Source organism: Coenobita brevimanus, chromosome 50 (assembly GCF_032717465.1).
Source record: "Coenobita brevimanus isolate Jiangsu-jjx chromosome 50, ASM3271746v2, whole genome shotgun sequence".
In the NCBI taxonomy this organism is placed as follows: Eukaryota; Metazoa; Arthropoda; class Malacostraca; order Decapoda; family Coenobitidae; genus Coenobita; species Coenobita brevimanus.
Window position 1 is genome coordinate 52,374,788 of NC_137003.1, and position 15,339 is coordinate 52,390,126.

Here is a 15,339-nt window from a genome sequence, read left to right on the forward strand (position 1 = left end):
AAGGCTTTCTTGCATTAGTCAAAGGATATGAGAAAGGAATGTATGCTTCCATGCCCGAGAGAATAACCTCCGTAATGCGCAAGGCACACTCAGATGGCTCACGGCCATGGAAGCAATAATCATTCCAGGGAAAATCAAAGAAGTACTGCCTGAGGGCCTCCCAGTCCGCGGCTCCAAAATGCCAGAGACGACGTTTCCCTGGAGGGTCCGCAGGCCGTACTGGAGCGATAGGACAGGTTAAGGTAATAAGGTTGTGATCGGAGGAGCCCAACGGAGAGAAAAGATTAACAGAGTAAGCAGATAGTAGATAGAGATATAAATCAATGATTAGGGAGGAGAATAATGATTGTATTTACCTTGTAAGTATGAAGAAGATCCATGAAAAATGAGGTAGGAGGCAGGCAGGTCAAAAGTAGGTGGGGGTGGGGCGATGCGCTTCAAGGCCAAACTGATACCAGAATCAGTATCATTTTCCCTACTACAGTATTATCACTCACTTCACCGTCATTCTCGGGCATGTACTTCTCATCAGAGTCACTCAGAGTTATGTCAGATTGTGTTTCGTTATCGTCAGACACTTCTAAGTCACTATCCAAGTCAGATTCATTGCCGTAGGACGCCATGGCACAGAAGTAAATCCAAAAGCACTGACACGTGCGGCTGCTTGAAAAACACTACAGGTTGCTCTCACACACTTTCTTGCGGTACCACCACTGTTGCTAAGCTAGCGACAGTCCCCTTACCAAGAAGCATTATCTGGCTATATTATATCACATGTTATAGGGCATTATATATACCAAATTCAAAATATATAGGGTACAATGACCTACACAACATATCTGAGTCATTTTCATAAAACTATGCCCCATGGCAAGGGCATATGGCAGGGGAGTGTGGCATCAGTGACAAAATTGCCATATGTCATCACACATGGGATCACAAAGCACCCAAACCGAGGAAGAGGAAGCCCAGTAGGCCCCTATAATGATCGTGAGTACCCTATGGTCAGACTCAAATATGAAGTCCGTTTGGGTGGGGCCCACGTGGGGATTTCCCTCTCTACAGCTCTCCCAAACCTCCTCTCTCTCTCTCTCTCAGTTGATTGAGAAAGTTTTAATATATTTATAAGTTTTGTTTTCTTCTATATTGTTTCGACCTTTTTTCCACACCACCACCGAGGTAAAAGTCTTGGCGCGTTTTTTTTATAGAGGTTTCCCCAGTAGGCATAAATCCTCTCTCTGATCTTTCTTCTAAAAAATACTTGTTCACATTGTAAATAAGTTCTTTCTCCCGACTGTGGAGCACACGAGAGCGAGTCGGAGTAGCTGCCATCGTGGGTGGGGATCAGGGAGGAAGTGACCGGTCACCTGTAGTCTGAGGTGGGTGTCCTTGACCTCTGGCAACATCGGAAAGCGACGTTGTCATGTGGTGTGGAATTTATACAAATCGTTGCTATTATCCTAAAAAGCAACACATTCATAGCACTATATAGCCTTATTTAATATACAGTATTTAATAAGTACAGAATATTTAATATACAATTTCAAATAGTAAATAGCTGACATATGACAGAGAGAGAGATAGGTACTGGGGTTGATGCGGCAGAGCTGTAGAGAGGGAAATCCCCTCTCGGGCCCCACCCAAACGGACTTCATATTTGAGTCCGACCATAGTATTCATGATTGTATTCGGTTCCGCTGCTGACATTTCGAGTACGGGGGTACACATTTCGGAAATTCAGTAAAGAAGGGGTTAAGCACTTCTTAACTATTTCAAGGTATGTTTTCTATGTTGTTTTTTAATACTTTATTATAATACATGCAGTATTTCCTTCAAATTAGCTATTAATTATAGGTTAAAGGTAAGAAAAGTCTGATGTCTTAAGATCCTGGTGTCTCTATTACTTTAATAACTATTAGTTTCATACATTCCATGAGTGTCTATTAACTGTGAGATGTGAGGTTCCACTGTATATGATGGTGTATGTACAAACTATCCTTGTTTCTTTTTTGGGTACATGATCCTAGGGGATGAGAAACCCTGCCTTGTATGTTTCCACAATGTTAGGATTTGTTTAATACTATCCCCTTTCACTCACACATCCCTTCATTACAGAGACTCTCACATAAGTAGTCTGCAGAAGGAAACATGAGGAGGAAGATGTTGTGTTCAACTCACTTCCAAACTGTTTTTCCCTCAATAAAGACAGAAAAACGAATGTCTTCTAATACTTACCCAGCACAATGGGGTGAATTAACTGACAAAAAATCTATTTCCTAGCATCACTCAACTCCACATCAACAAGAACTGCAGTATCTACAGCTGTTCCTCACAACAAAGACTCTAGTAACTGAATGAATCTAATATACAATTGTTTAATGCCTGCTTGTCTTGTGAATTAAAGAGCTCCAAGAGGTACTGGGGTTTATTACAAATGTAATGAGTCTAATGACACTCAAGGGAAACAAAATAATTACTCTTGCTTTAACTGTGTGGACTGAGTAACCTAGTGTCAGGTTCCTAAGCTCTGGATGGAGCAATGTTGGGCTGGATGATGATGATGACACTACCGACTAAACCTCTGCTTGTGAGTGATTGGTGGAAGTGTCAACTTACCTCTGACACCCAGCATAGCAAGGCATGAGGCCTGGGCTGGGAGAGAGCTGCCACCACCAACAGTGCCAACTTCAAGAGATGGGAGAGTGACGGTGACATGGAGGTCCTCACCATTATCACCCCATGGCTCCATCAGTGTCATGCAGTTGCTGCTGCCCACTACCTGTGCTGGGTCCTGACAAATAATACATATTACTGGTCAATATGTTATTATACAGTGTATATAAGTATGGTACGTGGGGGATGCCCACCATTCACTCACTCACTTTAATGCTCCTTTCAGGTGACTCAACAAAGAATGACATGCCAGATGGTTTCCCATTACCAAGGAAACATCTCAATAAATCAGGTGATAACCATATAACCGACAAATGGATGCCTGGTGAACTTTGACGAGTAAGTGACGTGGCAAAAAACAGCTAGCATTAGACTAAAGCTCAAAGTCACCGCTACATAGTGCTCCCGTCATGATCATGCTAGACTGACTAGTTGGTGCGCTACTTAAAAAGATTGGTTTCTATTTGGACAGACCTCATACATAATGTTGCATTTAATCCAATACACAGTACTATAAATATTTTACTGCACAATACTCTTTTCATAAATAATTCATATGACCAAATGTAAGACCACTGCCTCCTATTCCTGGACAATTCATTAATTCTATCTATCTTCACCAAACTACATGCACAGTACACACTACACTTCCTATTCAAAATTTACCAAAATGGCGTCAATTCACCTAGCCTCGGAGTCCCCAGGGGGGGGGACCATAAATGCCCCCGCCATCTGCCCCTCTCCCGGTGACGACTCGAGGTGCCTGGAACCACTGTCTGACTCTCTTCTTCTTCATTTCTGCAACATTCGCGGCCTTTCATCTAACTTTCGCTCTGTTGAGCACCACCTCTCCTCCTCTAAACCTCACCTTCTTTTTCTAACGGAGACTCAGCTGTCTGAGGCAACTGACAGCAAACCCTTTTCTGTATCCTCCTACTTTCTCTATACTCATTTCAAAGCCAAAGGTGGCTGTTGTGTATACATACGCAACGACTTATCTTGCTCTCGTGTTCCTGAACTTGATTCTTCTGAATTCTCCACTCTCTGGCTTCGGCTTTCCTGTCATTCTCTGACTAAATATATCTGTGCTGTTTACTTATCCCCTAATTCTACTGACTATCAAAAATTCTTCGACTATCTTACTTCTACGATGGAACACATTCTGTCCATTTCTCCTTTCTCTGAAATCTCCATTCTTGGAGATTTCAATGTTCACCACCACCTTTGGCTCTCCTCTCCTTTCACGGATCCACCTGGTGAACAAGCCTACATCTTTTCTATCCTTAATGACCTAGAGCAGCTTGTACAGCACCCTACCCGTATCCCTGACCGCCTTGGAGAGAGCTCCAACATACTTGACCTCTTCCTCACAACTAATCCTTCTGCTTACTCTGTTAATCTTTTCTCTCCGTTGGGCTCCTCCGATCACAACCTTATTACCTTAACCTGTCCTATCGCTCCAGTACGGCCTGCGGACCCTCCAGGGAAACGTCGTCTCTGGCATTTTGGAGCTGCGGACTGGGAGGCCCTCAGGCAGTACTTCTTTGATTTTCCCTGGAATGATTATTGCTTCCATGGCCGTGAGCCATCTGAGTGTGCCTTGCGCATTACGGAGGTTATTCTCTCGGGCATGGAAGCATACATTCCTTTCTCATATCCTTTGACTAACGCAAGAAAGCCTTGGTTTAATCACGCTTGTTCTAATGCTGTCCGCAACAAGGAGAAGGCCTACAAAAGGTACCGGAGCCAACCCACCCCTGAATCACATAATCTTTACGTTTCTGCCCGGAATCGTGCTAAGTCTGTTCTTCGCTCTACTAAAAATAATTTCATCCATACTAAATGCTCTCAACTCTCCAACTCGAATTCTTCCCGCTCCTTCTGGCACCTTGCCAAAAATCTTTCTAACAACTTTACCTCATCATCCTTCCCTCCTCTTTTCTACTCTGATGGTTCTGTAGCTATTTCTTCTACTGATAAAGCAGATCTCTTCGCACAGACTTTCTCCTCCAATTCCACCTTAGACGATTCCGGTGCTGTTCCTCCATCACTTCCCCCCTCTGACTTCCTCATGGCTGACATTAAAATTTCTTCAGTTGATGTATTTTCTGCCATTACTGGCCTCAGTACTAACAAGGCATATGGGCCTGATGGGGTCCCTCCTGTTGTTCTCAAGAACTGTGCTTCTGTGCTTACACCCTGCCTAGGCAAACTATTTCGCCTTTGTCTGTCAACTTGTACCTTTCCTTCTTGCTGGAAGTTTGCTCTCATTCAGCCTGTCCCAAAGAAGGGTGACCACTCCCAACCCTCCAACTATCGTCCAATTGCTTTAACGTCCTGTATTTCAAAAGTTTTCCAGTCAATTCTTAATAAAAAAATTTTAAGGCATCTTTCCTATCACAACCTTCTTTCCGATCGTCAGTATGGGTTCCGTCAGGGACGCTCCACTGGCGATCTTCTCACCTACCTTTCAGACTCCTGGTCATCCTCCTTTCGGGACTTTGGCGAAAGCTTTGCCATTGCACTTGACATCTCAAAGGCTTTCGATCGAGTCTGGCATAAATCTTTAATTTCCAAACTGCCCTCCTACGGTTTCTATCCTTCTATCTGTACCTTCATCGCTAGCTTCCTTTCTGGTCGTTCTATAGCTGCTGTCGTAGACGGCCATCGTTCTTCTCCTAGATCTATCAACAGTGGTGTTCCTCAGGGCTCTGTCCTATCACCAACTCTCTTCCTTTTATTCATCAATGATCTTCTAAGCTGTACATCTAACCCTATCCACTCATACGCTGATGACTCCACCCTTCACCTTTCCATTCGGTTCCCGCAACGCCCATCTCAACAGTTACTTCAAGAAACAAGGGATGAGGCTATGGCACACCTAATGTCTGACTTGGCTCATATCTCTGACTGGGGTAAAAATAATATGGTTGTCTTTAATGCTTCTAAGACTCAGTTCTTACACCTATCAACCCGACAAAATCTTCCACAGGTATACCCACTAATGTTTAATAATATTCAGATTAATCCTGCATCATCCTTGAACATGCTTGGGGTTTCATTTACTCGGGACTTATCTTGGAAAGATCATATTACATCTCTTGTAAAATCTGCTTCCAAGAGATTGGGTGTGCTAAGCCGACTCCGCTCTTTCTTTACCCCTGCACAATTGTTGACTCTATACAGGGGTTTTATCCGCCCCTGTGTGGAGTACAACTCTCATGTGTGGGGAGGCTCCCCACATACAGCTCTTCTCAATAGGGTGGAGTCAAAGGCTTTTCGTCTCATTAACTCTCCTCCTCTTACTGACTCCCTTCAACCTCTGTCTCTTCGCCGCACTGTTGCATCTTTATCTCTTTTCTATCGCTACTTTAATGGTCACTGCTCCTCTGAACTGTCTGCTTGCATTCCTCCACCTCTACGACGGGCGCGTAGCACCCGTCTCGCAGCAAACTCTCATCCCTTTTCTGTCCAACTCTCTAATGCAAGAGTTAACCGTTACTCCCAGTCTTTCATTCATGCAACAGGTCAGCTCTGGAACTGTCTCCCTCTGTCTGTATTTCCTCCTGCCTATGATCTCCAGTCTTTCAAACGCAGTGTGTCCAGGCATCTCAAAATGATCGGATCTTGAATTTGGCTCTCTATTGTATTTTGTTTTTCTCTTGGAGGGAACTGTTACTGTGGGCTCATGGCCTTTGGTTCCTTCTTCCTCGCATAAAAAAAAAAAAAAAAAAAAAAAAAAAAAAAAATTCCACATGCTAAGAAGAAAAGCTGTGAGGGTACTACGTGCTGCATTATTATTGTGAGGATGATGCTCACACACACACACACACACACACACACACACACACACACTGTCATTCGGATTAATGGACTTTTACTATATATGTATACAGTATATATATATATATATATATATATATATATACTGTATATATATATATATAGTAGGCTGATGAACCAGTTGATGCTATGAATGTTTGCATGTGTTTGATCAAAGGTGTCAAGGTGTCAGGCAGCCTTGAAGCAACCTAGTATAATCTGAATGACGATCACTTTTCATACAACTACCATAGTTAAAGTGGTCTTGGAAATATTTAAAACATATTTTTAGATCTCATACTATTTTAATTTTGTCCAGATGAGCCAAAGTCTGGATTAATGGGGTCTGGACAAAAGAGGTTTTACAGAACTCTCTCTCCCCTTCTTTTTCTTATTCTTATTTTACTGCTTATGATTATGATGGCTGTGAAAATTAGCAAGTTTAGCTGACACACACGAATCTACGAGGGCTGTTCAGAAAGTATCTGGGCTCTAAAAAAATAAATAGCTAACCTGTTGAACAAGGGCACTAATCTTCCTCAAAGTAAGCCTCTTCTGACATAACACACAAAGCCCAGGATTCTTTCTGTTGCTTGAAACATTTTTCAAACTCAGCTTTCGGTATCTCCTGTAGGTGCTTCATTGCATTTGTCATGATCTCTTCTCTTGGATGAACGTTGTTCAAGACATGCTGGCGTGTGCAAATTGCGATCCAGACTTTCTGAAGAATGTTAGCACTGAAGATGAGACTTGGGTGTACGGGTACAACCCAGAAACCAAAGCACAGTCGTCCCTGCGGAAGCATGCAGGGTCACCTCAGCCAAAAGAGCATGACATGTTCACAGCAAGGTGTAATGCAAGTTGACAGTTTTTTTTACTACCATGGTGTTATGCATCACGAATACGCACCAGTCGGCCAGACTATCAACAAACACTACTACCTCGATATTATCTGTCGTCTTCTTGACACAGCTTGGCGGAAGTGACCTAACCTTTGGAAAGTGGTAAGATGGAAGCTGCACCATAACAATGCCCCTGCTCATTCTTCTCAACTGATTCAGGAATTTTTGGCCAAGCACAATATCCTGCAGGTCTGGCAGGCTCCCTACTCACCAGACATGGGTCCATGTGACTTTTTGTTACTCCCCAAGCTCAAAACTCAGTTGAAGGGTTCCCAATTTGAGATGAGAAGAGATCATGACGAATGCGATGACGCATATGCAGGAAATACTGAAAACATAAACACACTCTGAAAAATGGTTCAGGCAATGGAAAGCACGCTGGGCTACGTGTGTCAAGTCATAATGAGCCTACTTTGAGGGGGATTAGTGTCCTAGGTCAATAGTTAGCTAATTATTTTTTTAGAGCCAAAGGTCGGACACTTTCTAAACAGAACTTGTATTAACATCTCTATCTATCTATCTATATACCTAGGCTGCTTCCCCCAAGGAAAGGGAGGTAGCCAAGACAGGACGACACACTCCCCATTTACTCATCCATTCAAACACAATCATTCGCATCTTAGCCCCAAAGGGGAGAACGGACAGATCCTCACCGCACCACACCGCACAAGGGTCAACTGCGCAATCCAATCAGTGACATCCGCAGCAGGGCCCGACAGCAGAACTGGTTTACCCCTGCCACATCAAAACAGACCCATCCCCTTAACATATTGCCATAAAATATATACCATCCAGTATGTGCCCATTTATGCGATTTTGAGTCATAATAATTACCAAGGACAACAGCTGTATTTATAATTACAGGGTGCCCCCTATATCGCAATGCTTTGTCTGTGTTTCAGAAGATACCTGTGGTAAGATGGTCGATACTTTTTTGGTTGACTGTACATACCATAAGGTAAATGTGATCAATGACATGAAGTACTTCACTCACCTGTCCACATGCAATATATACCGCAGCCACAATATTAGCAGCGTGTGCATTATTGCCTCCTATGGAACCAGCAAGGGATGATCCAACCAAGTTCTTGGTAATGTTGGCCTCTACCAATGCAGCCACCTTGGTCTTAAGCACATCAGCCACCACTCTGCCTGGTACCACTGCCTCTGCCACCACTGACTTCCCTCGACCCTCAATCCTGACATAGGCACAGTTTCCAAACATAAGGGGAAGGAAGGTTATAAAACACTCAGTGACCCTGTCTTGTTTCTAAAAATCATTAACTTTATTCATGTCAATTCATCCACACCACAGCTGCCATTAATCACACCAGATTGCAAAGTCTCTCCTATGCTGAATAAAGTTGTAAGCCATTACCCAAAATAAGATAAAGCAGTATCCTCTGACTGAAGAGGGTAACAGTGTTTCAGATTTAAGGTATTCACTGAAATACAGAACTTAGTTCAATATATATTTCACCAGCAGAAAGACGAGGACTTAATGTTTAACCACTGCTACAAATTCTTCAAGCACTCACCAGTTAATGGCTGAAGGCTTCTTATCAACACAGTAGTTGCCACTCACACTCAGAACTTCAACATCAGGGAAGTGTTTCTTTAGAGCCTGTAGTCCAGCCTCTGTTCCCTGCAATAAACAACATACTTACATAATATTCTTTTTGTCTTCCCACTACACTAACCATTAGCCTCTACAACCTGGGCACATTTTTCCATCCATCCATTCTAAGCTCAATAAAGTGATATGGTGTTAAAGAAAGAAAAACAAAAAGGGCATTCAAGGGCTTTTTTTTTTTTTTTTTTTTTTTTTTTTTTTTTTAATGCAAGGAAGAAGTAACCAAAGGCCAGGAGCCCAGAAACCATTCCTTCCAAGAAGAAAGCAAAAAAATACAAAAGAGAGCCAAATTCAAAATCCCTTCATTTCGAGATGCCTGGACACACTGCGTTTGAAACACTGACATAGTGCGGGTTGCCAGCGCCCAGGGTAAGGCAAGTATTGCCCCCCTAACCTGTGGACTGTCAGCGCTCCCTGAGTCCCTTCCACCAATCCAGTGTTGAACCCCTAACTCCTCAAGCACATGTATTGTATTTTAAGAAAATACTTCATGATATAACCATTTCTTCACTTTCGTAAATGTTTTAACCATTAAAAAATCGAAAATATAGATACTGTATATATATTACATGTTGAAACAGAAGAATGAAGAATAAAAAATTACTACCGCATCAGCAAAACAATTATCACAGAAAAAAAAAAAAAAAAAAGAAAAAGAAAAGAAAACTAAACTGTTGACATGCCAGAACAACAAAATTCACCAAACGATCGAACTCCTATTGGCACACGCACACAGTGGCAACAGCATCATGTTCTAACTCTGTTTTGGAACACTAAATTGGCAGGAACATTACTTGGCAATGATATTTCGAGATTTCGACAGATCTTAATTTAGTGATCAGATTGTCGCCACATGCACAGCTAACGGAGGCCACAGCATGTTTCATAAATACAGTACAATGTGTAACACGAGTTTAGGCAAATATTTGTAGAGGTGAAAAAATATGTCATTCTGAGTAGCAAACCTTCCATACACATACGCATTTTAAGGATTACTTTAGGTGTGAGGTGGATTTTAAAAATTATGCAACACACCTATTTGTGCCACACACATCACAGAGATGAGGCAGGTAGGGGAGGAGGAGCTAGGCTATCTAGGCACCTGTTGCAACTGGGTGAAATTATAAATATTCTAATTATGATCTTTTATGCAAGTTATGGAACATTACAGTATCGGTATCTTCAAACGGGAACTCACGCTATTAATAGCCATTATGTAATTCACCGATAAGGCTTACATGAAGAAAGTATGGCTGTAATTAGCAAGAAAAATACTGTAAAATGTTACATAGCAACATTTATTTGCCCCGTCATGTTGAAAAACTGTATAGAATGTTCGAATACTGGGAGATCTGCTGTGTGAGGGGGAAGGCGCACTATTTTTTATTCATTATTACTACTTTATTTTCTTTTGAAATTCTGCGCCCCTAAGAATTCTGCGCCCAGGGCAACTGCATCTGTGGCTCCACCCAGGCTACGCCACTGGCTTGAAAGACCGGAGATCATGGGAAATAGGAAATACAGACAAAGGGAGAAAGTTCCTGAGTTGACCTGATGCATACATGAAAGACTGGGAGTAACAGTTAACTCTTGCATCAGAGAGCTGAACAGAAAGGGATGAGAGTTTGTTGCTAGACAGGTGCTACGCACCCACTATAGTGGTGAAGGGATGCAAGCAGACAGTTCAGAGGAGCAGTGACCACTGATATAGCGATAGAAAAGAGATAAAGATGCAACAGCAAGGCAACTTGACAGAGGTTAAAGGGAGCCAGAAAGAGGAGAAGAGTTAATGAGACAAAAAGCCTTTGACTCCACCTTGTTGAGAAGGGCTGTATGTGGGGAGCCTCCCCACGCATGAGAGTTTTACTGCTGGTAGGAAAGGGAACTGTTCTGGGGAATTTTAAAAAGAATGCCTATCACATCACATTCGTGTTGTTTATAATGGCTCCAATGTGCTTGCTGGCATCAGCCTTGGTCACCTCATGATCGCTTTCCACCTTGTTTGATTGCTGGCAGCCTCCCTATTCAGTCCATTATCCCTGAGATCACACTCTATGACTTCTCCCAGGTCTTTTTCAATGCCTCTTGCAACTCTACACCCAACATTCACACTTCTCACTTTCTGCACCCAACTGTTATCCTCCATCTTCTCAACATCCACAAACCATCTCAATCAACCCCTCCTCATCACAACACAATTACACTCCAGTCCCATCCTTCCTCTCAACTCTTCAATCACAATCCTAGCGCCCCAGGCCTCACATTCAATCCATCTTATCAATGTCATTTCTGTATGACGATGCCAACAAATATCTTCTTCCTTTGTTGCCCAAGTCCCACTACCATACAGCATTACACTTCCAACACATGTCGCATACAAAGATCCCTTAGCATGGAGGGAGACCCTTCTCAATGACAGGAGAGGCAACAGCTCCCTGAACTTACTCCTACCACTCTTACCCTAGCCACAGAGCTAGCTCCAGCCGCATATTCAGCACATAACATGTCCCCCAAATAACAAAACTGCCACACACTCAAGAGAATATCAGCAAGCTCAGTTCTTTCACAGTTGACAATCTCTACATACGAGAACTGTCCAAAATGAAACCAAACTCTTTACATAGGACATCAACTAGCTGGCACAACATGTTTGCAATGAGAGTGCTGTGTAGCTGTGACATTAAGCTTCAGTCAAATGCTAGCCACATCACACCAAGTCACTTAGTCACTGAGGTACAAGTGCTCGAGTGAACTTGTGTTTAGTGCACTTGGTGAATTTTTGTCTATCTCTTCTATTGTCTGAAATTGGCAACCTTTCAGGGTGGATTTCAAATGGGGGGATGGGGAGAAGTCCACAGGGGCTAAATCCTGAGAGCAGGGTGGCTGGGGGATGATGATCATCTCATGCTTCGCCAAAATCATGGATAAGGAGTGATGCGTGAGCAGGTGCATTGTAATGATACTGGATCCAAAAGGAAGAGGAAGGCCTCTTCCTTCCCAATGTCTTCAAATGCTTCAGGACATCCAAGGAAAACTTTTCATTGACTGTCTGCCCACATGGAAGAAACTCACGATGAACGACACCCTTCCAATAATCAACATCACCTTTACATTTGAACAACTGATGACGTGCTTTTTTTGGTCACGGTGAACAATGTTTCAGCTCAATGCAATGACTGCCTTTCTGTTTTGACATTATAGCCATACACCCATTTATTAATGCCTGTTATGACATTTTTGAGAAAGTTTTCATCAGCATTAAAACAATCAAACAGCTCCTAACTGACTGTGAAATGGTTCTCTTTTTGCACATCAGTCAGCAGGCAAGGTATAAATTTTGTGGCAACACAATGCACCTGCAGTTTTTCAGTTAAAATCGTGTGGCAAGAGCTTCAGGTGCCTAGTTTTTTGGAAACTTCACGAAGTCAGGCAACAGCTTTAATGGATCACAGCAAGCACTCTGACAATGTGATCATCGTCTCTTGACATGGAGGGCCGTTCAGCTTTGGAATCATCTTCAGGGGACGTTCTTTCATAGATGAACCACTGGAACCACTTGTGACATTGTGTGCAGCTCAAAGAATCCTCCCCAAAAGCCTGTTGCAATATATGATGTCTCTGTAAAAGCTTTTTCCAATCTGACACAGAATTTCTTGCAAAGATGCTGCTCTTCAAGATCCTTCATTGTTAAATTTGCAACAAATCATCATGTGCCCTTAACACACATTCATTCAAGTGTGTACCTCAATGACTAAGTGATGTAGCGTGAAGCGACTAGTGTTAGACTAAAGCTCAAAGCCAGTCCTACAAAGTGCTCCTGTTACAATCACACTACACCATCTAGTTGGTGCACTATTTATTAAGTTCAGTTTCTTTTTGGACAAACCTAGTACTCTCCCTGACACCACACACACAAAATCAGCATTCTCTCGCAGTCTACCTCTAATGCCACAACATCTATTATGCACCCACTCATCACAAATACAGCACAAGAAAAAGTTGCTTAACATGCCCTTGTGGCAAACTGCACATGGCCACCCTCCATTTGCTTTGACACTATACTGCCCCCATCCCCTAGACATCACTTTGAATTTGTCTGTATTTACTCTCAAACCCTTGTGCCCTATTTCGTCTCTCCATTTCCTAAATCTTTCCTCCGCCTTCTCTAAGTCTCTGCAATCAACACCGAGTTATCAGCATACAGCATCTCCCAAAGAAGTCCATTTTTTAAGTCATGTGAGAAAGCTTCAAGGACCTTGACAAATAATAAGGGGAAAGACTGGCTCCAAATGCACCCAAACATTCACGGAAAAATCATTACTCAAATCTCCATTCACTTTCACCTAGGTGTGAGCACCCACATACACAGCCATAACCACTCTAATCATCCACACCTTAATCCCAGGCTTTCACACTGCCCACTTCATCACCTCCCTAGGGACTCTGTCAAAGGCCTTCTCTAAATCAACAAAAACTAAGTCCAGCTCTCTTTTCTTTCTTACATATTTTTCCTGAAGCTGTCAGACAATGAATATGGCATCAGTGGCATCAATGGTTCCTTTGTCTGGCATATACCCAAACTGCATCTCATCAATTTTCACTTTTTCCCTGATCACATCTTCTAGAACTCGATTACCTTCATTATCTGGTCCAAAAGTTTTATGCCTCTATGATTTCCTCTTTCCAGGGCATCACTCTTCCTCTTGTATACATTTACACTCACACTCCATTGTCAGTCATCTGGGGCAACACACTTACATATAACTGTATTTATCAAATCAGTAACTAAACTTACTCCTGCATCTCCTGGGGCCTTCAGCATTTCAATGGTCAACCCAGACAGCTGCTGCCTTCCCCAGCAGCATCCTGGCTGTTGCCCTGGTCACAAGAGCAGCATCATTCAAATGCCTAGGGCCAAACACTGGATCCATTGACTCCAAACCTTCCCTGCTGCAGTCACACTCCTTATTCAGTAACTGGTTATAATGCTCTCCAGGTATTTTTAATATCCTCATTGTCCATCACTACCTCTCCTTTGTCATTCTTCACACACTGCTCACCTATGATATATGCACCTATTTTCCCTAAGCATCTAATGTGCCACGTTAAATACCATATTCTTCCTTTCAGTGCTATTTAGTTACCCTGTAAAAATCTCTGACTCATATTTTGTCATGTATACTACCTTCCTAGCCCTAAGCTTGGCAGCCAAGTATTCCTCTTTGTTATCATCCCTTTTCCATACAAGAAAATTTTCCTCCTTAACTGCTACTTCTACATCCTAATTCCACTACCATGTTACCTTATGTCTTAAAGGGTCCCTTGTCCCTCCACACACTAAATCAGCAACTGTCAGGAGACTGTTCTTTAGAGCTCTGTACTATTCATTAATACTTTTGTCAACACCTCCCTGATCAGCCACAATTCTACTCATCTCACTATAGAAGGCATCCCTTTCTGCTTGTTTTTAACTTCCATATTTTCCTCCTGGGTACATAGGACCTCTTCTCCTTAAGCACAATGTCACATAAAAGCAATTTGTGTTGTTGCACAAACTCTTCACTCCCTATAACTTTAACATTCCTCACCAACCTCCAATCAGCCCTCCTGACCAGGAAATAGTCAACCTGGCTACTGTTTCCCCCATATGCATATGGAATCAACCTACTCTCTCTCTCTTCCAAAAATGCATGTTGCACACAATCATGTTCATTTCCTCCCCAAATTCAAGAATTTCTCTATATTCCTTGTACTGTATGCGCATCATCCATGTATCCCTTCATCTATTTGAGCTGCTTCACCTACATGATAAACTTATATCCCCACCCAAAAGTACAATCACATCATCCCCCATACCACCAACCACACGTATCAAGTCATCTCAGAATCTACTTTTTTCTACATCATCCCAGCCAGCCTGTGGTGCATATGCCAAGAATTTACCAAACAAAATTTTCACTGCTATAATCCTTTCATTCACTCTCATTACATTCATGACACATTCCATCCATTTCTCTTCAACCAGCACACCAACACCACCATATCTATTTATACTTCCCTGACAAAATAGTTTATATCTACAGTCTCTCCTGGCATAGCATTCAAACTTCCCTATACAGTAATCCCTCATCTATCTGGACATGTTCATTATCCGGATACTGGACCTTGGCTCAATTAAATCATTATTCAAAATTACTACCCATTATCTGAATATAAAAGTCTTCAAGAACTTCAGCTGGCCGGCCAGCATGTTCAAACAATCGGTATTGAGGCTGCTGGGCTCTAGCCGTGCGTGGGAAATAGACCATA

General features: G+C 42.4%; 1 protein-coding gene across 1 annotated transcript in view; it reads right to left on the reverse strand.

Moving 5' to 3' along the window:
* Positions 1 to 15,339, reverse strand: part of Hmgcr (HMG coenzyme A reductase) — a 217,801-nt gene that overhangs the window by 20,050 nt on the left and 182,412 nt on the right. The window contains exons 14-16 of the mRNA XM_080272343.1: positions 8,936 to 9,042; positions 8,392 to 8,596; positions 2,617 to 2,791 (exon numbers count right to left, since the gene is read on the reverse strand). Of these exons, the coding sequence (XP_080128469.1) occupies positions 2,617 to 2,791; positions 8,392 to 8,596; positions 8,936 to 9,042 (487 nt within the window). The remainder of the gene's footprint in view (positions 1 to 2,616; positions 2,792 to 8,391; positions 8,597 to 8,935; positions 9,043 to 15,339) is intronic.